This window comes from Meles meles, chromosome 3 (genome assembly GCF_922984935.1).
Source record: "Meles meles chromosome 3, mMelMel3.1 paternal haplotype, whole genome shotgun sequence".
In the NCBI taxonomy this organism is placed as follows: Eukaryota; Metazoa; Chordata; class Mammalia; order Carnivora; family Mustelidae; genus Meles; species Meles meles.
Genome location: NC_060068.1, coordinates 118,601,169 through 118,625,379, shown reverse-complemented (window position 1 = coordinate 118,625,379; position 24,211 = coordinate 118,601,169). Strand labels below are relative to the sequence as shown.

The window sequence follows — 24,211 nt, the reverse complement described above, 5'->3', positions numbered from 1 at the left end:
TAATTCCACAAGATTATAAGAATATTAGATTCCTAAAATATAGAAGTATTAGACCACAATAGTCAGAATCTACAGCCTTGTCCCTTTGACCCCTCCTTCCTGATTGGAACACAAATGTGAGGTCTAAAGATTTAAAAAAAAAAAAAAAAAAAGCCACCTTGGGACACCTGGATGGCTCAGTTGGTTAAGCCGCTGCCTTTGGCTCAGGTCATGATCCCAGGGTCCTGGGATCGAGTTCCGCATCAGGCTCCTTGCTTGGCAGGGAGCCTGCTTCTCTCGCTGTCTCTGCCTGCCACTCTGCCTGCTTGTGTGTATTCTATCCGACAAATAAATAAAACCTTAAAAAAAAATAAGCTCTTCATACCTGCAATTCAACGAATTACATTTTTTTTTAACGAATTACATTTTTTTAAAAATAATAAAAGCCACCTAGAAACCATGACTCAAGAAACTACAAGTCGGGGCGCCTGGGTGGCTCAGTGGATTAAGCCGCTGCCTTCGGCTCAGGTCATGATCTCAGGGTCCTGGGATCGAGCCCCGCATCGGGCTCTCTGCTCCGCGGGGAGCCTGCTTCCTCCTCTCTCTCTCTGCCTGCCTCTCTGCCTACTTGTGATCTCTCTCTCTGTGAAATAATAAATAAATAAAATCTTAAAAAAAAAAAAAAAAAAAAAAAAAAAAAAAAAAAAAAAAGAAACTACAAGTCAAGCGTTGTAGAGCCCAAAGAGAAAAGCCTAAATTCTCATTAACATTGCTGAGCTACTGCCTCATTTTAGATACCTTGTTACGTGAGAAAAAGAAACCCTATATATTTTATATATATATATAAACCCATTGTTAATGGTGTTTTCTGTTACTGTGATTTATAGAATTCTGTCACAGATATCAACAGGGTTTTCTGTTACTCGTTCTGACTTATAAACAATGCATACCCATCTACTTGGTTACAGTGACTAGACCACGGATGGACACTTAAATCAAATAAAGCCTAATCAAAAGTCTTTCTCTAGAATGACTTATAGTTTCAGGAGAAAGCACTCCTTCTTTCCATTAAAGGCTAAAAGTCTACAGCTGCAGGCATACATCTTGTTCATCCTTGAAAAGACCTATCTATTGAATACAGACAAGCAGAATCAGGAGATGGAGAGACATCATCTGAGACCTTAGATCGAGCTCTGTCTGAAACCTACACCAGCCTTCCCAATTTACCATACAAACTAACTTGTTTTTTGCTTAAAGATTACTTGAATTATATTTTTAACACTTACATCCCAAAGAGTCCTATATACCATAGTGAAGTAAACATAAAAAATTCATTTACAGTTGAAAAAAATTCTACCCTATATTAACCAACATATTTCAAGTTAATTTGTCATTCTACAATTGCCTACTATTTTCTTTCATACTGCCCATACTACAACCACACTGAATCACTTGTTCTTTCCCGTATACTGTTCATATTTTTTATGTGATTTTGCCTTTTACATGAATGCCCTTCTATCTTAATCTCTAATCACATTTCCTCAGAGACTGTATGTCCATTAGTAATTCTAACCTTGTGCTACAGTTATTCGTGTGCATGCCTTTTCTGCCCAACTGCGCTATAATCTCAGTATGCTTGGATTTGTGTATCTCCCCACAGGCCTCTGTCTCCAAAATCCATGTTATTTTTACTAAACCTATGCTATTTCCCAATTGTTAACACCTCAATAGTTAGGTGTCAATAGGAATATAGTTAATCTAACCTCCTTGGTACAACAAAAGCCATATTAACACAAGTGAGAAGACTAAGTGGGGACACAAACTAGAGTCAGGTAGATAAATTCACGTATATAAAACAGAAATAGTCAAACTTTGTCTAATTAAAAAATTTTTTTCATTAGAGATGTTCAGGTTTTATGATTTTTGCTTTGTCACCCAAGTCAAGCCTATTCTAGGCCTCAGTCCTCTATTAGCTGTCAGGCAAGTCTATCTACAGCAAGGACTCTCACACCTCCATCCACCCACTTACCCATTATTACTTTTCCAGGAGATATCCATGAAGAGAATATCTACTCTTAACAGTATCCTGACTCTAAGCCACACCCCTGTATCTAGGCTCAAAGTGTACACAGCTAATGCCCTCAGCTCCCCTACCTCTTCTACAATCTATTTCTCACTAGCTTATTATTCTTACCACCTTACCACTTCCTTGCCTTTCATCTTGCCCTTAGCTCTACCTGGCTGATGGCTTATTCTTTACGTATTGGCACACAAACACAGACTTCAGAAAGACTACACAGGCAGGAATAATATTCAATAATAACAGCAGCTACCATTTATTAAACATTTACTGCATGCTAGGCACAGGGCTAGGTACTTTATAAAGTGTCTCTGATTTTTTTTAAAAAAATATTTTATTTATTTATTTGAGAGGGAGAGTGAGAGAGAGAGAGAGCACGGGGTGGGGGGGAGCGGAGAGAGAGTGAGAAACAGACTCCTCTCTGATCAAGGAGCCCAGTACAGGGCTCAATCCTGGGACTCCTGGATCATGACCTAAGCTGAAGGCAGACACTTAACTGACTGAGCCACCCAGGTGCCCCTAAAATGTCTCTGATTCTCATGATAATCTTAATGAGTCAATCTAATTTTACAAACAAGGCATCTGATCCTCAAAAAGGTAAGGTCATTTGTCAAATATTATCCAGCTGACAAGTATTACAGCTGAAATTTAAATTCAGATCTGTCTAGTTCCAAAGCCCATGTTTCTCCCATTTTATCATACTGCCAAAAATAAAATGTTGGATGTTCTCCCAGCCTCCATTCTTCTCCCCTGCCCCCACAATCTATACATACAGCAGAGTGATCCTTTGCTCCAATATTAATTCATTCTTTGCTCAAATCCCTCCAATGGTTCTCCCCGACCCGTTGCCCTTTGCTCAGGGTAAAAGTTAAAATTTTTACTATGGCCTAAGAACCCTATCCAATCTGTCCACGTGTCCCCTCCCCAATCACCTCTCTAATCTCACTGTTTATCTTTCCCTCACTTACTTCACTCCAGCCACACAGGCTTCTTTGTCATTCCTCATATACACCAAGGCTGTTCACAACCAAAGGTCTTTGCACTTACTGTTCCCTCTACCTGTAACCACTCTCCCCTCCACCTTGAAATCCCTCACTTCCTTTAGGTCTCTGCTCATATGTCACCTTCTCAATGGGACCTTCCCTGACCACCTATTCTAAATTGCTACCTCTTGACTTCAGTACTCCCTAACCTCCTCGTCCTCTGCTTTCTTTTCTTCTCCAAAATACTTATCACCACTTAATATACTATATGTTTATTTATGTTAATTAATATTAATATAACATACATACCATATGCTAATTTATTTATTGTCAATACCCCACTGCTAGAATATAAACTCCATGAGAACAGGAGCTTTGTATAGTCTGTTCATAGTACTTGGTATAGAGCAATTATTTATTAATTACTGAATGAGTAAATGAAGAGCTTCAGTTTTCGTAAATGTTTAAATAAAAATGGTCTCAAATACATTTTCCAGAAAGCAGATACAAAGGCAACCTGCCTTTGTCCTAGTCTAGATTAATTTAGCAAATCCTCTCCCCTCAAACAAGACATTTAAAGAACACTCACTCCCTCTAATTTTCCATCCTTGTGGATAGCCATGTCATTGAGCAACAAACTGAGCAGACTGAGCCAACTTACCCAGAGTGTAGTATTATAATCAAATAAAACTTACAGCAAAGTTAATCAGACACATATTTAATGATATGCATAATTGTTATTGTGCTGCATGGTAACTAGGCATAAATGGTAGACACTTCATGTAAATGACTCTAATTACTATTTCTTTTACACAGCCAAATCAAGCATGTCTAGGATCAGATTTGGGTGAAAACAGGAAGGAAGGGAAAGCTGGACACCTAACTCCGGGAGGTAAGTCCTCTCTCTTATTCCCCTTTAGGCATTTGGGCTAACAGTCTCTCAGTCTGGTTTACATGTTTTCAAGAATAACTCTTTCCTTTCCATGGCAGGAGAGGCTCCCTTTTACCAAAAACTAAGTTGAGGGCTTGGCCTCTGATTCCAGTCATAAAGAGGAATCAGAACAATCACTACTATCTCTGGCAAGGAAGACAGGGAGGAAAGCTGGTGAAAAAAAAAAAAATACAGCAAACTTATTGAGGACCTACAATATGGCAGGCACATGGCACACTAGGAGGTGCTTTACATAATTCCTCTACTTCCCCACCCCACCAAAGCCCCAAACTCTGTTCCTAGGACACAGGAATAAGCAAAGAGTGGGACAGTTCCAACGGGGACTCCCTGCTCCAAATTCTCTTACAGGGTCATAGAGAGTTATTTTAGGTTAGCAAGTCAACACTACTAGGAAGATTAAGTGGAAGCTGTTGTTTAGTGGCTGTTTCCCTTGCTTCCTATCTTATCTAACCTATACGAGGAGAAAGGGCCCCCTACTTTGCCATGGATTTATCCAAACCTATCCAGCCTTCCCAGCCCAGGCTAAACCCATCCTCTCAGAGACATCACCCTTATTCACTGCAGCTCTCCTTTTTCCTATTGAACTTACTGACAGAATCATTCATTTGAGTACAATATCATTGACTTTGTGTCATCTTGTTAATTAATTTCTTAGGTTACTGCTTATTTCCCCAATGAGACTGCAAGCTCCTTAATGGCAGAAATTGTCTTAAACTTCTTTAGTAACCCACATAAGTTCTATCACCATTAAGAAAAGAAAAATGTTCCGTAAGTATTTGGATGAACTAATGTTGAGGAGCAAGGCAATACGTGATAGAAAGGAATCAAATTTCTCATTCTAGGTAGACAAGTTGGTGTTGAAATTTATAGTATTCTCCTGAATGAATTTTTAAAACATATCTCCCTATGAAAATGAAAGTTTTGGGGCACCTGGGAGATTAGTCAGTTGGGTGTCCAATTCTTGGTTTCAGCTCAGGTCGTGATCTCATGGGTCATGGGATCAAGCCCTGAGTTGGGCTCTGAGCTCATTGCAGAGTATGCTCTCCCTCTGCCCCTCCCACCAACCTCAGGTGAGCACCTGCTCTCTAAAATAAATAAATAAATCTTAAAAAAAATTATAAAGTGTTACTGTCATTCAGGACACAGTAGACATCTTTGCATGGAGGTTTGAGACATCTGGATCAGAGCTATAAGACATACAGTGCTGAGAATATACAGGCTTCCAAGTCTATCAGAAAACATACATACATATATCTATATTTGAAAGAGTCCTCACAACCAGAGTGTAAATCCCATTGAGCAGCATTAGACAGGGTCACTGACCCTTGTTTCAGTGGAATAAAAAGAATCTGAAAGGCTTTCCCTAAACGAATGACAGTGCAAATCTCAAGTCTCCTTTGCCCACCTGATGGTCTCAGCTTCTCAATAAGTTCAATGAGAAAACCTGGCTCTGGTGGTATAAGTCTGCATTTGGTTTCAGACTACTCAGAAACAAATCTGAATCAATTTCAACAGCAAGTATTAGGGGCTGTGAGTTGCCCCATCACATCCTAGTAAGGAAAAACAGGCTAAAAGACAAGTATTATATAGCTTAAAGATGTCTTTGGACAGTAATCAATACCAAAACCTGCTGTTTAATCACAAACTATGAGAGTTCAGTCTCAGAGGTGTCAGTAGGAACCACTTTATACTACCCCTTAACTAATAACCCTGACCAGAAGAAGGTTATCATTCCTAGAGCTCAAGGTACATTCAGCTTCTCAAATTCATTTATTTTTGGATCTCAATGCTGAGTAGGTTGTTGACTCATAACTAATACCAGTTGGGTAAGCATGGTGAGATAGGCAAGATAGTTTCTTCCTTCTCTGGTCACCAAATGTCCATCCCCAGAATTCTTTCAGTCACTGGAACTCTCTGCTAAAAAAAAAAAATCAGACCTGAAGAGCTATATCAAGTTAAAATTACATCGAGAACCCTAGTCCTTCAGTGTTCTTCTACTAAAAAGAGATAAAGGCCAGATTTAGGCCTTCAACTTTCACTGTATTTAAAAGATAACCATGCTATTAAAATGATGCTTAAAAATGATGACAAAATCTCTAACCCAGTAATTCTACTACGGGGAACAGTAACAGCAGCTAAAAGTCCTTAAGTATTTACTCTGTGCTAGGCACAGTGCTATGCACTTTCCTTAAAATATCCCATTTAACCTCACAAAAATCAAATAAAGTCCTTACTATTAACTGGCCAGTTGCATAACGGGAAGCTAGAAAACTAGCACAAAATCACACACTGGTAAGTGACAAAGATGGGATTTAACCTCAAACTGACTAGATTCCAGAACCCATCTTTTTTACTATCACCTAAACTAGTATCACATTATATCCTTAGGAAATAACCACAAAATATAACAACTTTAGGCACAAAAGGCTCAATGATATATAAGTATAATGTGGCAAGCTGAAACATGCTAAATACACAACAGCTAAGTAAGTGGAGGCAATTCAGATTAAAGAATATTACATAAGCATTAAAAATATTTTTACACATACTTTAGTGACATGGGAGAAATTTTATGCTATTAGTAGAAAAAACAAAATACAAAATTTTATAGATAGCAAGATCTCAATTATGTAAAAAATATATCTGTCCATGGAATGATCTAAATTTACTGCTAAATTTTAAAAAAAACAAGTTGTAGAATAATATATATACTGAGTGTGTGTGTGTGTGTGTATACTGAATATGATCCCATTTATGTAAGTAGTATCTGACTCATTTTAAGTGTTCAATAAATAAAAGCAATTATTACAATGAACATGGTTACTTTATAATCAAAAAAATCAAATTTATTTAAATTATAAGCTTAGGTAGTACCTTATATAATAAAAAGAATATTACTTCAGAAAAATTAAATACCATGTGCCTTTTTTCCTGGAAATCTTTTTTTTTTTTTTTTAAGATTTTATTTATTTATCTGACAGATATCACAAGTAGGCAGAGCGGCAGGCAGAGAGAAGGGGAGAAGCAGGCTCCCTGCTGAGCAGAGAGCCCAAAGCGGGGCTTGATCCCAGGACCCTAAGATCATGACCTTAGCCAAAGGCAGAGGCTTTAACCTCTTAACTGAGCCACCCAGGCGCCCCTTTTCCCAGAAATTTAACCTATAAAATACCTCACAATTATACAATTTCCGACTAAATACTTTTTTTTTTTTTTAAAAGATTTTATTTATTTATTTGACAGAGAGAGATCACAAGTAGATAGAGAGGCAGGCACAGAGAGAGAGAAAGAGAGAGAGGGAAGCAGGGTCCCTGCTGAGGAGAGAGCCCGATGGGGGACTCAATCCCAGGACCCCGAGATCATGACCTGAACCTGAGATCATGACCTCAGCGGCTTAACCCACTGAGCCACTCAGGCGCCCCTCAGATTAAATACTTCTAAGTTATGGGAATAAAACAGGACTGAGACATGCAACACTTGCGATCATCTAAGGTATGGTTATATTCAACACGCTGGACCACAGAGAGCTGAGCTGATACTATTATATTTAGAAATATACAGAAAGGCGAGATTAGGAGTGGTAATTCACAGGATGTGATGAACAAGCAGATTCTCTTGGTCAGTAACTCACACTGCACCAAAATCAAGATTTTTCACGTTCTCTTCAAAAAGTAACCAATAGTCCAGGCTGACGCAGCAGAGGTTACAGGACATGAACTGAAATTAGGGATGTTTCTTAGCTACAGTCTTAACACAGAACTTTTACACATAAAACCCCACAAGGGACTTATCTTGAATAAAAAATGGGTAACTCTTCTAACACTATATGTCAACTATACTTTAATTTTGAAAAAAATGGGCAACTCTAGAACTTATTTCCTCAAGTTTCATAAGGAGTCTCAATATCTGAATATATAAGATGAAACGCAAGGTTGACAGCATTGCACTAATTTTTGGCATACATATACCAAAGAACAAGTTGAAACATTAAAAAATGAAAGATTTTTCCCTTCCCTTTCTCGTGAGTATGTGCAACAAAATAGCATACCTGCCAAAGCACATGAAAAGTATGGAGAATTAAGTAGATAGGAGAAAGAAAAACAAACCCAACAACTTTAACTTTGAGGAAGAGTGATCCGTTTTTCCTGTACTATACTGTACAGGATTACAAAACTACCATGCAAAGAAAAGAGTTTGATAAATCCTGATAAGTTTTACCTGTGTCTTGCCCTATCAGCCCATTGCAGTACATGGCATGTCGTTCAATCTTTGTGGGTGGGAAGCCTTGGTCACATAGCGGGCAGGAGACTTGGGTACTGGATGAGACTGTAGAAATAGGTACTTCCTTCTCAGCATTTCCCCTGTTACCAACCTGAAGAAAATAATAAATGGCAACTGTAATACCTTTACTTTATAAAATACCTTTTCCCTCAAAGAACTGCAAGAGATTCCATCCCATATTTCATTTACTTTCAAAGAGACAATACTGAGGCACCTGGGTGGCTCAGTAGCTTAAGCCTCCGACTCCTGATTTCAGCTCAGGTCATGATCTCAGGGTGGTGACATTGAGCCCCATATCAGGCTCCACGCTGGGCATGGAGCCTGCTTAAGATTCTCTCTCTCTCTGCCCTGCTCTGCCCAGCCCTCATCCACCCCCACTGCATGCTCTCTCTCTCTCTCTCCCTCTCGCAAGAAAAAGAAAATATCAGTTTGCCAAATTCAGATCTGAAGATTGGGAGAAACACTAATATACTTAATAGTTATTCAGAACTTGCATACTATATGCTAAACACTCTGCATGTAATACTCATTTAATCCTCATAGTAATCTTACAAAGTATTAAAATAACCTTTCCTACACATGAAGAAAGTATTGCCTGGGCGCCTGGGTGGCTCAGTGGGTTAAAGCCTCTGCCTTCGGCTCAGGTCATGATCCCCAGGGTGCTGGGATCAAGCCCCGCATCGGGCTCTCTGCTCGGCAGGGAGCCTGCTTCCTCCTCTCTCCCTCTGCCTGCCTCTGTCTACTTGTGATCTCTGTCTGTCAAATAAATAAAATCTTAAAAAAAAAAGAAAGTATTGCCCAAAACAGTAAAGCAACTTGCCCAAAGTTATATAACAAATAGGAAGCAGAGCTGAAATTCAAATCAAGGACTATTTAGCTCCAAAACCTGAAGGCATTCCTCTCTATCAAGATCTTAGGTCAGCAGGGCACCTGGGTGGTTCAGTGGGCTAAGCCTCTTGCCTTCAGCTCAGGTCACGATCTCAGGGTCCTGGGATCAAGCCCCGCATCAGGCTCTCTGCTCAGCAGGGAGTCCTCTTCCCCCCGCCCCACCCGCCTCTCTGCCTACTTGTGATCTCTCTCTCCATCCAAAAAAAAAAAAAACAAAAACAGTATGTTGTGTCTGCTGTGTTTCAAACAATCTACGTATCAACAGCATCTCAAAGAAACTTTTTCAATCTCATAAAAGAACTGTGAGCATTCCAAGTGATTTCAGACATAAGGAATTAGGAATCAAAAGAGTTCTAAGCAATAGTAGCACAACTAAAATTTAAGATCTAGACCTCAGCTTAGACCAGTAAGATATACCACCTCTTCTGTTTTATCTGTGACTTTTGGATTAAAAGAGGAAACAGAACAGAACTAAGACCCAACTATTTAAGCAGACTCAAAAGACCTTAAGATATTTCTGCAGAAGCCATTCTTACACCTTCTCTTATTCCTCTCAGTGTTTTATAATCACCATTTTTCCTACAGTTCCCAGTGTCTGAGAGGCGTTTTATTTTACCTTTACAGGCCAGAGCCAAGAACTCTGCAGTGATTAATTCAACAGTATGCGTGAGCACTGCAGCACTACTGCCTAACACTTGCTTCAAAGGACAGCATGTCCTAACCAATCAATGTGAAACTGTCCTGCATAGCCACTGCTTCCATTTAAGTGCAAAGAACACCTGGGCTGTTATTATGCCTTACTACGGGGAAAAAAATAAACCCTCTTCTGGTACAAGATCAAAACAAGACCAAAACTGCAATGGGTAGATAATTTGAGCTCTGAGGCAAACTGGAGGGTTTTTGTTTTTTTTGTTTTTTGTTTTTGGTTTTTGGTTTTTTTTGGTTTAGGCCATCCCTAAAATCTACTGCTTGTGAATGTGATCCAACAGAGGGAAACAGGCCATCTAAATACCAAGTCAAACAGTTTCTACAACTGCCAGAAACTGTCGTTTTCAACCCACCTGCCTTTTACTTAAAAAGACATATTCTGAAAGGTGAAAAGAAGAAAGATGAAATAGGAACTAACAGTGCTTGAGTTCATTTTCCATATCAGGATTAGCCAAGCATTTTCCATACCCATCACTCACAACAATCCAACTGGCAGAGGGATCACTAGATCAAGTATTACAGAAGAGGAAATTGATGTTTGTTTAAAAGGTAAAGTAACCTGCTGATCACAAAGTTAGTAAGTATACAATCTAGACTCGAATCCAAGATTCTGCAGTATCAAAACTTCAGTACTTCTATTTTACCAAATTGTGGCAAAAGCAAAAAAAGTATCCTCTCTACTTTGTTGCTGACCCTGCCAAATATTGGGAGACTATCTGATTCTATTATCCTTCTCTAGAAGGTGGAGAGAGCCAAGTGTGTCTGGAAGTTCTAGGTGTTATTTATTCCAAGCTTAGTCACTCAGCTTCTCACAGACCCCAGTTCTTCTGTTCATAAATCTTATAAGGCAAAACTGTCTTGGGCATGCAAAGCCATTTGAACAGAGGGGAGAAAAATCAATATACCCTAAAATTTGCAAGTAGTCTTGAGTTACTGAAAGTTAATGGCAACTGAGCAGTTACTTGGCATTCTAAAGTTTGCTAAGCACAGAAATGTTCTATGATGTGAATGTTACTGGTGCTCACACCCAACACTATACTCCTTTGTATTCATCACCAGCTCTATAAAATGCACGGAATGTACCTTCAACTATTAATGTATTCAAAAGGGAGTAGTCTATTATTGTCTTATTGTGAATACAAGACCACTTCCAATCACATTCATAGACAACTCAGAGGTTCTGAACGTTTTTACATAAAGTAAGATTTTTTTCAGCATCATTTAAAAGTTCTATTTAAATATTAACTACAATAGAGGGACTTTAAGAGGAAAAAATATAGCGAAGCAGCTTTTATTAGGACTGTGCAGTCAGGGATTCAGTCTCTGAAGAGCTGCTTCTACTTCTTTTAAAATATTATATAGTCATTTCTCAAAAGAGATACTTGGACACTGAATCTTGATCTCTTAGAGGTTGGTCCTTACCTTCTGGCCTCAAAAGAAACCTCACCTCAATAAATGAACTGGGTGAAAATAAAAGTTATGTCCTACAAAGCACCAGTCCTGACCCTTCCCCCACCCAGTTTATGTGCAGCTTAGAAATTAGAAAGCTCTTTAGATCTTTCCCCTCTTTCCATAAGACTCAACACAGTTTACTTAAAAACCACTGGCTAAACCAACTGTTTGATTCTGAATAACTTCAATTTTCTAAAAAAAAGAATATCTCCAACCAAGGGATTATCTCAGGCAAGATAGTCAGAAAATATTATTTTCAAAGGAATCTGACCACTGCAGGAAATCAAATCAAGAAGGATTACAGTTCTGCCATGCTATTCCAAATAACTCAAATACTGTTGAGCAATTCTCTGTCATTCGTAAGCTAATATCACTGAACAGCCACAATGTATTACAAAGCAGTAAAATAATAACTGGTTCCACATGCATACTTCCTCTTGTGCCAAATCTTTGCTATGCATTTCATATTTTCTAATTTAATCTTCAAAGCAACTCAGTAAAATAGATTACTTTTTGTCTCCATTTTACAAATGAAGAACTGAAATTAAGAAAAACATTCCTCTTCTATGCTTCCCTAATGCCCTGGGCATCTCTCTGTCATTATATTTGTCAGACACAGTATAATTATCTATGTGTCTGTCTCCTCCCTTATCAGGACCCTCTGAGGGCAGGCACTGTTTTGTTGTTGTTGTTGATCTTTATACCTCAAGAGTCTAAAATGAACAACTGGCATACAGTACATAAACTATAATATCTTACAAATATATGAAATGAATAAAACAATTAATTTGCCCAAGGTCACAAAATTAAGTGATAGGGTTGGGATTCTTCTAATTCCAATGCTCAAGCTCCTTGCACTACACCATACCACCTTCCGATAAACAAGAAATTTTAGGACAAATGACCTTATACACAGACTCCAAGAGCAAGAGTCCATACCCACTATGATACTATCTTTGTGCTCATAAAATATTCAGATTCTACCTTTCTAATAAGTGACGTGTAACAAAGTAAGTGGTGATTACTCAATGACTTAAAAACTATAGTATCTCTAACATCTTTTAATGGAAACAGAATTCTAAGACTATTTACAGACATCCACAGATACCAGCAAACAGCAACAATGAAAAGAGGACATTCAATGTGAGAAAGGCCATATAATTCCATCCCTTTGATGTGTAGTGGTGTAGACATATACACTATAAATTCTAAATAGGGTTCATACTCTTTGCCCCAAACAAAGAACAGTCTCCTTTGCAGTCATGGATGGATAAGAAATCAGCCTTCATTAACAAAAGGATTGTAGGGTTCTTCTGTAGTTAAGATGACTATGTTATTAACAATCTGTTCCCTATCCACATTTAGAAGTTTCTGGTCCCTCCCTGGAAGCCATTTTAACATTATCTAGCAGATTATGTCCTCAGTCACTGTTGCAGGGAGTGTCACCATCTTCCCTACCATCACTGGCATCAGAGAATCTTGGTCTGTCAGTTGTGACAGATCAGGTTCCAAGGAACCAAGCAGTGTGCATGATTCATGAAAACAGAATTTCTACCCAGCTACCTGCAATGCAGAGACTGGGCAAGGGATCTACCTTTTACTGTAAAACTGTTTTCAAAAAACCTAGAGTATAAAAAGGAATAAGAGAAAGAAACCTCTATTTTTAAATGCTCAGGGTAAGATAACATACACAAATGTAACCAAAATATTTATTTCCACAGAAAAATTTAATTCTCAGGCTGCTTTTCGGAACAAGAAATTTTAAAGATTCTGAATTCTTTTTTAAAATTCTTGGTAAACTATTGTGTAAGGCTCAATATGATAAATATATACTGAGAATCTCAATCAGAGGTATGAACTTTAACAACTATCTTTATGGATGATGGCAGATATGTGAAACTGGAAAGGTAAAAAAGCCAATAAAAATCCACTTATTTTTTCCTGCTGCTATCCTGATTGCATTTCCGATACCATGCAGAAATTAGAGCTGAAAGTTATGTATAATATAAATATAGTGACTTTTTCCAAGATTGTTCATTTCTGTTACTTATCAGTAATCTAACAGAAAATATCCCAGACTTCGGAGATGGATCCATGTTCAAATTATTAGCATTTTGAGTATGAGTGAATGACAAACATTCTAAGCCTCTGTTTCCCCCATCTGTAACAGAAATAATAAAGTACATTAAGAAATCAAGAAATGGCAACTACTCCTATTTTTAGAAACAGTGCTCAACCGAACTTAACTGTAGTGCTGAGCTGAACTTAACTGTAATAATCTCTGACATAATCATCTCCAAAACTACAATCTTTTGTCACCTAAATCTTTTCAGCCAAGATCAATGTTGTATCAGAGAGAGGAATATCAGTAGAAAGAAAACACTAAGAAAAATTGTACAGAGTATTCACCTCCTTATCTGCCATTATTATTCTTACTTCATCCAGGATCTCTCTGCTACCTGGAGAGACTTCTTTTTTCAAGTCAAATGTTTCAGGAGAACTTAGCTGTGTCTCTGTAATTTATAAAATTAAAAAGTCATTTTCATTTTGTATTTTCATAGTTAAAAAAACAAATACCTATTCCCCCGAAAGTTTATAGTGATTAATACTGACTGCAGTGGTAATACTGACCTAGTCTGATTCTCCTTAAAGCTTTACTAAGGCATAATGTATGTACAAAACAATTCATCAATTTTCAGTATGGGCAAATGTATATAATCTATGCATGGTAACTTTTTTTTTTTAGAGATACCCATATATGGTATCATTTAAACCACATAATAATCGCAATCAAGATATAAAACGTTTCTGGGGTGTCTGGGTTGCTCAGTCAATTAGACATCTGACTCTTGATTTCAACTGAGGTCATAATCTCGGGGTCCTGAGATGGAGCCCTGTGTCAAGCTGGGTTCTGGGTGTGGAATCTGCTTAAGATTCTCTCTATCTCCCTCTGTCCCTCCTCTCAACACCCCCCAAACCCCCCTTAAAAATATATATATAAAGCATTTCTAAGCACCTCCCAAATTCTTATGTATCCCTTTGCAGTGAACTCCCCACTGCTTGGCTCCTCGCAATGACCAATCTACTTTACTTTCTTAGAGTTTTCCCTTTTCTACAACATTACATAAATGAAATCATACAGTGTGCCATCTTTTGTGTCTGACTTCTTTCATTTAGTGTGTGTTTGAAAAGCAACCATGCTGTTACATATCAATAGTTCACTCTTTTTTACTGCTGAGTAGTAGTATTCCACTGTATGCAAGTATCACAATTTGTCCGTTCACCAGTTAATCCATCTGATTTCTTTTCAGCATAATTGGGGTTTTAAAGCATACTTATTTTTACAGAAAACAAAACATGCCAATGTTAGTTCTAAAGTTAAAGGGATGATTACAGAAGACAGAAAATTGGGAGAATAAATAGAAAATACATTCTAAACAAAGATATGCCTTTCTTTAATACATTCTTTAGGCAGCATCTATTCATTCAACATTAACTCAACAAATATTTATGAACAAGTTCCGGGCACTATACAGACTACAAGCAATAAGATGTAAGATGGTGTCCTTCATAGTCTAGTTCAGGAGTCAGCAAACTATAGCTCATGACCCAAAGCCAGCCACCTTCCTGTTTTTGTAAATAAAAGTATTATTGGAACACAGCCACACCCATTTTTCCCTGTATTCTATGGTTGTTTTGTGCTAAAATGGCAGCACTGAGTAGTTTCAGTGTAAGAGCGGAGTCATTTAGCCCACAAAACCTAATATATCTACCTAGTCTTTTACAGAAAAAGTCTGCCAACTTCTGGTCTAGCCACCTATCATGTAATATAATAGGAGAACAAGGGCGCCTGGGTGGCACAGTTGGTTGAGAGACCAACTCCTGGTTTCTGCTCAGGTTGTGATCTCAGAGTCATGGGATCAAGTCTCACATGCAGAGTCTGCTTGGCATTCTCCTTCCCTCTCCCTCTGCTCCTCCCACTCGTGCTCACTCTCTAAAATAAATAAATGAATCTTAAGAAAAAAAAAAAGAACAGTAACTCTATGTCAAAGGACAACTTCTTTGGAAAAGAAACTTATCTCAGAATTCATACCCAGTTACATTCTTTCTTATCTAAACTGCACATCTTACTGATACTTATGTGCCTCACAAATACAATGAATGGCCTATGTTGGGCAAATAAAGTACCTATATAAGATACTGAGGTATCTTCTCAACATCAAAGAGGGATTAAATAAATTTCTAGTGTTAACTATATTTTCATACCTTATTATTTTTTGAAAAATGAATATACATGCTCACACACACAGATTTTACCACCTTGGCAGAAAAAGGCTTATAGTGCATAAACTTCAAAGTTGTCTTTGTCAGGAACCCCTCTACTTGCTACAGGAGATGCTGCCCAATTCAAGAATCATTTAATAAAACCAATTAAAAAAAATTTTTTTGGCAAGTTTCCCTGAGATATTAACCAAAAAAGACATTTAGTCTCTTAGAAAATAAGAGCTACTCATTGTCTGTACTACTTTAATAATAAAAAGTCTTTAATTAAACTTTCTGTGAATAGCTCAAATAGTCAACTATAAAGAAAAGAGAACATTAGCACCTTAGAAATAAATAATACTAGGAGCATACACAAGGTGGGCATAAGTCTATAATCCTGTTTCTTCAACAAAGTGAGTAAAAAAAGATGTTATAATTTTGAGTATCAAATCCCTGGAACTTTCAGAAATGTAAGACAAAACAAAATAGAGAAGATGGACTACTACACTCAATCTGTAATTCATCTATTTAGAACACACTGAAAACTCAAGTTTTCTGGAAAATTTTAGATGGCATAGCTTCTAAATTTTATATTTACAAAGAGATTCAGGAGTCTGGCTTCATGGAGAAGTAGTTATACTTTCTCAGCAAAAGGAACAGTAATGTTATGAAAACCTTTTGCAATCTCATTTAGGAGTGGTTTTTGTCAAAAACAGTTGGACTAATTTAATTAGCAAGCTAATGACAGCAAGTCATGATCATGAAAGTTATCTAACCTCAGTCCTGAAGGGCCTGCTTTTCCCTCTCTCATCAACTAGGGCTTTCAAAATTATTGTATTCACAGGTTCCTCCTGCAAAATCCCTGGGCAACATCACATGCCATCATCTTAAACAAACTGAGTGACTTCCTAACAGGATGGCGTAAGTCAGCAATCCAAGATGGGCAGGTGGTCGGAGGTGGGGGGTGGTCAGCTGTGGGAGTTGTAAAGTTTTCTTTTCACAAAGATAGCACAGAATTCCTGAGTGTTCCTGCCAAAATCACTTGGTAGTGAGGTCTCTTAATGGATATCATCAGGATATCATCAGTTGAATGATATGGATATCATCAGTTATTTCAAATATATTTTATATGAATATAGAAACCCACTTTTAATAGAAAGCAACATAAGTAAACGTAAAAGTAAGTAAAGAAAGGCTTTTTATGATATGCTGCCAAATGTTTATAAATGTTTATAGGTCTTTCCTAAAATAATGTGCAAACTAAGTTTAAGTCTCCATTAGAAAAAAAATTGAAAGAAACCAAAATAAGAAAACTATGAATCTCTCTGACCCTGATAGGTAGGTTATATGAGACCCAAGGGAAACTAGGTATGACTTATGGTAACATGTGTACAATACGTACTGCCCAAAGAGTTTAAACATTAATAGAAGTCCCTTAATCTCATATGAATGAGGTTACTGAACAAGTGGCCTCACTTTTAAGAAGAGCAAAAAAAGGAAATATAAGCTAAAACAAATTCCTTAAAAAGTAGTGGTTCATATCACAAAATAATTCTTCATATTATACAATGATTTAGCTCCAGCGTTCCCTTAGATAATGGGTTTCTTAGTTTATGGGTATCTTAGTTTATTTTAAATTATTTTGTGTGATGGTGCCTGGGTGTGGCTCTGTCAGTTAACTGTCTCCCTTTGGCTCAGATCATGATCTCAAGGTCCTAGGATCCAGCCCTGCATCAGGCTCCCCGCCCAGCCAGGAGTCCACTTCTCCCTCTCTCTGCCCCATCCTCCACCCCTGTTCATGTACTCTCTCACTCCTTCTCTCAAATAAATACTAAAATCTTTTTAAAAAATTATTTTGTGAGGGCATCTGCGCGGCTCAGTTAAGTGTCTGATTTTGGCTCAGGTCATGATCTCAGGGTCGTGGGACTAAGCCCTGAAGAGTCAAGCCCCATATCAAGCCCCTCATTGGGTTCCACACTCAGCAGAGTCTGCTTGAAGTTCTTTCTCTCGCCCTTCCCCCCTCAAATAAATTAATCTTTTTATTTACTTATTTATTAAACACAGAGAGAGACAGCGAGAGCAGGAACACAAGCAGGGGGAGTGGCAGAGGGAGAAGCAGGCTTCCTGCTAAGCAGGGAGCCTGATGCGGGGCTGGATCCCAGGAGACCTGAGCCGAAGGCAGACGCTTAATGACTGAGCCACTTTTTTTATTTTTATCAAAAAAAATATTTATTTTTATTTTTTTAATATTTATTTTTATTATCAAATAAATAAATCTTAGAATAAATAAAATCCCATTAGCAAAAATTTTTTTAAATTTTAATAAATAAAAGCTTGTAATTAAAACAAAAAATTATTTTTTATGTCAAAATCTATTCATGTGCAACATGGAATGAGCGTCTCTTATACCTAAAGTATGGAACACAAGGTCTTTTCATCTCTACAATTAACAAAAGGCAAAGTGTGGTACTTAACCAGGTTAAATGCCTTATCTGAGATTAAAAATAAGTGAATGACAGAACTGTGCACAGAACTCAATTTCTAGACTCCCTCTGCTATAAAGGAGTGAATGGCAATGTAAAACTAGAAAAATCTGTTTAATGACAGGCGTATTTGAGGACAGCCCAATTTGGAGAACCCATCAACCAAAAGACAGAGTCCTCTTGCCTCTGAACATACAGTTAACTGCTACTCCTGATGCTTTGCTGCCATCTCTGAGGAGGCTGGTAAGCAAATGAGGAGACAAAGAGCATACTAATCTCAAAACTAAAATATCTGAGAAAAGACAGAGAATCAGAGCTAATGTCCATTAAAAAAGTGTGTGTGTGTGTGTATGTATATCTATGTGTACATGTATATATGTGGAGGAGATACACACACATCAATCACACATAAACCTCTGGAAAGTGGGTTGGAAAAGCCAGAAAAATTTATAGGCACAAAAAAGTAGATAGCTAGGGATCAGAAATTCAGCTAAGATCAGTGGGTTGCTTACCAGGACACACCGTGATCTCCTCTGCAGAACTCTCTGGCATAAGGACTGAGCTCCTCTTACTGGTCAAAGCAGCAATGCTGAAAAAGAACCAAACCTCAAGTGAATCCCAGTATAATAAATCAGAACACAGGGACAAAAGCAATGGTGAGTCATTTGCAAAGCCACAGGTAATCTGATACCTGCTGTCCAAAACCACAAAATCACAACAGGGAAGCAAGGAATTGGTAGTGAATACTCTAGGCCGGAAATGGGGAAAATAAACATGCTTACAACTCTGGTTCCAGCGAAAGCACTGAATCCAAAGAATCCCCTTTTTGAGTCTTTACAAAGGAAAGTTGAAGGGTAAGGACCATCTGTGAATACCCTAGAAGATTCCACTCCCATATAAGAATGTCAACAGGGAAAAAAAAAAAAAAAAAAAAAAAAGAATGTCAACAGGGGGGGGCGCCTGGGTGGCTCAGTGGGTTAAAGCCTCTGCTTCGGCTCAGGTCATGATCCCAGGGTCCTGGGATCGAGCCCCGCATCGGGCTCTCTGCTCAGCAGGGAGCCTGCTTCCCCTCTCTCTCTCTCTCTGCCTGCCTCTCTGCCTCCTTGTGATCTCTGTCTGTCAAATAAATAAATAAAATCTTTAAAAAAAAAAAAAAAAGAATGTTAACAGGGGGCACCTACGTGGCTAAGTAGGTTAGACATCTGACTCTTGGTTTCAGCTCAGGTCATGATCTCACACAGGTTGTGGGACTGAGTCCTGCATTGGGCTCCCTGCTCAGTGGGGTGTCTGTGCTTAAAGATTCTTTCCCTCTGCCCCTCGCCCTGTGCACACACTCAAGTGTGGAGAGAGAGGAAAAAAAAAAGAATGTCAATTGTGTTTCATAGCTTCCATCTCAGCCTTCTGAAGGTTAGAGATTTATAAACTCCTAAGAGAAAATATGGAGATTCTCTTGACAACACTCACTTTCCCTCACCTTGCAGTTAAATTTTCTCTTTATCTCAAGATGTGGCTTTCCAAGCAACAAAAAGATACAATTCCAAATTGCCCTACAGCAAAACCTGCCCATACAAGTTAAATAGCTCTTCTGAGAGTAACATAATTATGTACCGCTCCCATCATCCAACCTTTTAGTTTACCCTGCCTGTTCATGGACTGCAATCTCTTCCTGACACAGGAACACACGGCTGAGAGATCTGAGCATCTGAGCTACCCCCCTCCATGCTTCATGGAGCTTTATGACTAGTTTGATCAAGTATGCAAGAGGATGCTTAAAAAATAAAACCTCACATCAACCAAGAACCACAGAGAAGAGAGACTAACCATCACTGATTCATGATAAATAACTAAATTCTGATAGGAAACCACAAGTGATTTCTCTTTCTAAATAAAACATCTTATAACATTTATTGTAAACCCAAGCCAGACACAGTTTACTCTGCATGTAACATTAGGGCTCTATTCAAAGGGTCCATCACAAAACAATTTGCTGACATTTATAAAATGGGCTAATCAATTTGAAGTCAAACCACATTGCCTGCAATTCCAACTCTCTCCTGGTGACAAAGCATATAATCATTTATTAAAACTTACATCTGCTCTGCACAGGCTCACCACAACAAAGCAGAGGGACCTAGAAAAAGCAAAAGGCCTATTCCAGTTAAAACCACTTCCAAAACCATCTTAACAGCGGGAGAATCAAACCAAAACCATATTCTTCAACTCAGAAAGAAATACCTAGTACTATCAATTTAACCAAAACCCTAAGAAGCACAACCAAAGTACAGCAAATGGTAATTGGGCCTCAACTTTCATATGAGAAGTGGAGGTCACTCAACACAAAATTAGCTCTTGAGTAATCCCCAAAGGTCAACTACCATATAAAAGGGAAAATTAAAAAACCTGATCCAGTTGATAAGCAGTTTGTAATCAATCAACCACTATATATTATTAAGTGAGAAGACCTAAGAAGGTAACCCCATCAGTCAATCGGCAAGAATAACTGAGGAGGTAATGCAAATACAACAATTTAAGGGAAAAATAAGATACAACCAGATTAAAAGTGGCACAGTACAGGGAGTGAGGATGACCCATGTTCTCTGTGACCTGAATAATACGAATAATAAAAAATATAAGTCTTAAGAGTAGACTTAAAAGATGTATGCAATTTGGACATGCAGACAAAATAAGCATAAGTAGAGGAAATCAAAGGGGACAGGAGGACTAGAAGGACTGCAAAGAAACTAGTCGAGAGCCTTCAGATTGACAAAGGAAGTTAGGTTAAGAGAGCAGCAGAATGTAAACACTTTTAGGAATGGTAAAAATGGGATATGTGCCAAGATGGCTGGACTATAACAAAACAATGACAACACCTCCTAAGATCTCTTCCATTCTAATATGCCAGGCTTCTATGAGATACATATTTGAGAACTGGAAGATAATGATTTTTCTCAGTCTGTACTTATAAAGGAGCTAAAAGATCCCTGGCAAGCTGTCCCTGTACAGTCTCACTCATGTGCTTCATCTCTCTTAATCTAGCACCATCAGGAAATTCAGACCCAGAACAACTTATATTCTTACCTTTGTGAGGCAGGTACAGAGTTTCCTTCTTCAGAAGTTTCTTCAACAAATAGCCCTTGGGAAGACTGCAAAGAAATATAACATCCTAAATATATAGGCACAGATGAACTGGTTTCTCCTCTTTAAAAAAAACCTTTTAATTGCTCAGCATTACCACTCTGCAATTAGCAGTAAGAATAAAACATTTTACGTAAATCAGTAAGTTTCAGTAGAAAAAAACATATCCTATGGAGTCAGAAGAGTGGGATTTACATCACAGGTGGATCATCCCTTAACTCCGTAATCTAGGGTGTCACATCTCAATCTGTTTCCTCATCTTAAAACGATTACTGGATTGCCTCACAGACTGTTATTGTGAGAATTTAAAAAGATAACATAGCTGATGTCCTTTGTAAAATGCAAGACACATAAATATTAATTGGTGAGTCAAATGAATCATGATTTCAAAAAAACAACTATAAAGTTCTGTTGCAGAAGGAGGAAACATAGAGAAAAGCCCAGTTTTCAATGGGAAATATTTAACTGGGGAAAACACTGCAATCTGTGAAGAAGTCTCTCTGAACACAACCAAACCATAACACAGAACATCCCAAAGGGAAGATTATAAAGATTCCTTTCGCTACAAATCTGCCACTATGATTTTATTATCTGGCTACAGGGATATCTTTTTAAAAATGTAACAAGTAGGGACTGGATTTTAAAAAAAGATTATTTTCTATGATTAATAGTGAAGCTGGAGCAAAGGTCTACTCATTAAATGTAGGTGTACAGAAAAAGCAGGTACTGCTGCCTTAGGGAGACTTCAAAGAAGTACCTGAGCTGAGAGGCTTCTTCCAATAGATAGAAAGCTACTAGCTGAAGTTTTCAGGGTCTCCTAATGGGATATAAATAACCTAAACAAGTCTGGCATCTCTGTACCACTCAGGCAAATAATAAAATATACTAAAAGACAGAAATAGCTGAGATGAGCCTTCCTTCAAAGGAAAGATAAAGCTGTACAATGATCAAGAATACAGTCATTATGAAAAATGAGGGTTGAACAAAACTGTCAAAAGGGCTAAAATACAACAGCAATAAATACGTCACCTATTTGTTTCAATTCAGTAATGATAAAAGTTTCATTACTGAAATATCAAAAAAAAAAAAATAGTAGATACTGACACCTAGTGTCCATTTAATAGATTTTACCATCTTAGAATAACTAGAGTTGACTAAACTTGGGCTTCAGAAGCCATGAAGGCAATGCTAAATTATAAGATACCTCCATCTCTACCTTCAGCTAAAGCATATCTTTACCTTTCTGTTTTTTTTTAAATTACTGTACACCTACTAAGTGCCAAGCCTTTATGAAAATCACTTTACATTATCTCCTTTAATCTTCACAAGAACCTTCCGAGGCAGAAACTATTAAGTTTTTTTGGAAATGAGGAAAGTGAAACTTTGACGGGTTAAACAATTTGCCCAAAATTACAGAGTTGGTCAAAAGTAGAGCTGGGATCGGACTCCAAAACACATGTTCTAACCATTATTGTTTATTCAAATAATCTTACAACCATTTCGACACAGAATTCCAAGAATATCTTCATTTCAATAAATCATTTTTAATTTCTAAACTTATACCTCCATGATAGCAATCTGAACATAAAGGTAAAGTGAGGTTCTTCTAGAATATGAAAATAACATAGCAAAACAAGCAAACAAAATTTTATTAGAATACCCAAATATAATCAATTTGAACAGGGATGCATGATATGAATGTAACTTAACCTAAGGAAGCTGTGGCCCAATCAAGACGTTGAATTTGCCTATAGAAATAAAATGTTAATGAAAAAGGGATGATAGTCTGAATGAATCTAAAAAAGAAAAATCCAAAGATTCAGAATCAAGCAGTGTCTTCAACACCATAGCTTGAGAAGTAAAAATGAACAGACACATCATTTGGTCACCAGAGAAATGTCCTCTATTATCATGTACTAGTAGCTTATCGGTCTTTCCAAAGACTAGTTGAATCATCCCTTAACTATTACCATTTCCTGATTACTATTTTCAGCCCTTTAGGTACCTTCATCCTAGGAGGTACAGTAGTAGAGGGTGGACCTGAATACTGTGGTCACCAAAAATGTCTATCTTGTATAGTAAATTAACAAACTGTCATTTGGTGTACATATCAGCTTGAAGTTTGACAAGTCAAAGTCAGTTCTCACACCCCCCACACAATCCAGCCATTTCTGAAAAACAAATTCCAGTATCTGGACTGAAAAATTAAATATCAGACCCAGAAAAGTAGTGACCACATCAATATGCTACTACTCCACTTCCCTGCTGTACGGCCATCAAGATGACCTCTCCATCTTCATCAACAACCCCTCTGTTGTTTCTGTGATGCCAGAAATTAGTTATGATTCGAAAGCTTTTATAACCTTCATATATACTTAAAGTGATTTGCCCTAAGGTGAATGTTTTTCTAAGTCCCTAGTTCTGGGAACCTTTTGTTATCTCTGTCAACCAAGGAGTCTCACAACTGGGCAGCTCCAGCAAAGTCATAACCAACAGAAAATGTTTAATAAGCACATAAATTCTTTATACCCACAGTTCCTGAAAGCAAAAGACCAATGTAAGTGGTGAAATTACAACTGCAGACTTACATTAGACTATAAAATTAGTAAGTTTATTTATTTTGTCTTTTAAAGATACTATTCTGTGTTGGCAAGACTGCAGTGAACTAGGCATTCTCATGCATTGTGGAGAGGAAGAAGCACACATATGATCAACCTTTCTGAAATGCAATTTGGCAATAAATAGCAAGTCCTATTTTTACGTTCATAGCTCTTTAATCCAGAATTTTCCTTGCTCCTATCTCTAAGAATAATTATTTTATTTTATTTATCTTTTTAAGATTTTATGTTTAAAAGTAATCTCCACACCCAACATGGGGCTTAAACTCACAATCCCAAGATCAAGAGTTGCACATTCCACCAACTAAGCCAGACAGGCTCCCCAAAGGATACTAATTGTAAATAAAATAGTATTTTATTTAAAAAAGATGTTTATCATAAGCAAAATATCC

General features: G+C 37.6%; 1 protein-coding gene across 2 annotated transcripts in view; it reads right to left on the bottom strand.

Annotated features, from left to right (window-relative positions):
* Positions 1 to 24,211, bottom strand: part of UIMC1 (ubiquitin interaction motif containing 1) — a 133,261-nt gene that overhangs the window by 31,752 nt on the left and 77,298 nt on the right. For both annotated transcript variants that reach the window (XM_045999404.1, XM_045999405.1), the window contains 4 exons: positions 21,145 to 21,209; positions 18,579 to 18,655; positions 13,730 to 13,833; positions 8,210 to 8,363 (listed from right to left, as the gene is read on the bottom strand). In XM_045999404.1, coding sequence (XP_045855360.1) covers positions 8,210 to 8,363; positions 13,730 to 13,833; positions 18,579 to 18,655; positions 21,145 to 21,209 — 400 coding nt within the window. The remainder of the gene's footprint in view (positions 1 to 8,209; positions 8,364 to 13,729; positions 13,834 to 18,578; positions 18,656 to 21,144; positions 21,210 to 24,211) is intronic.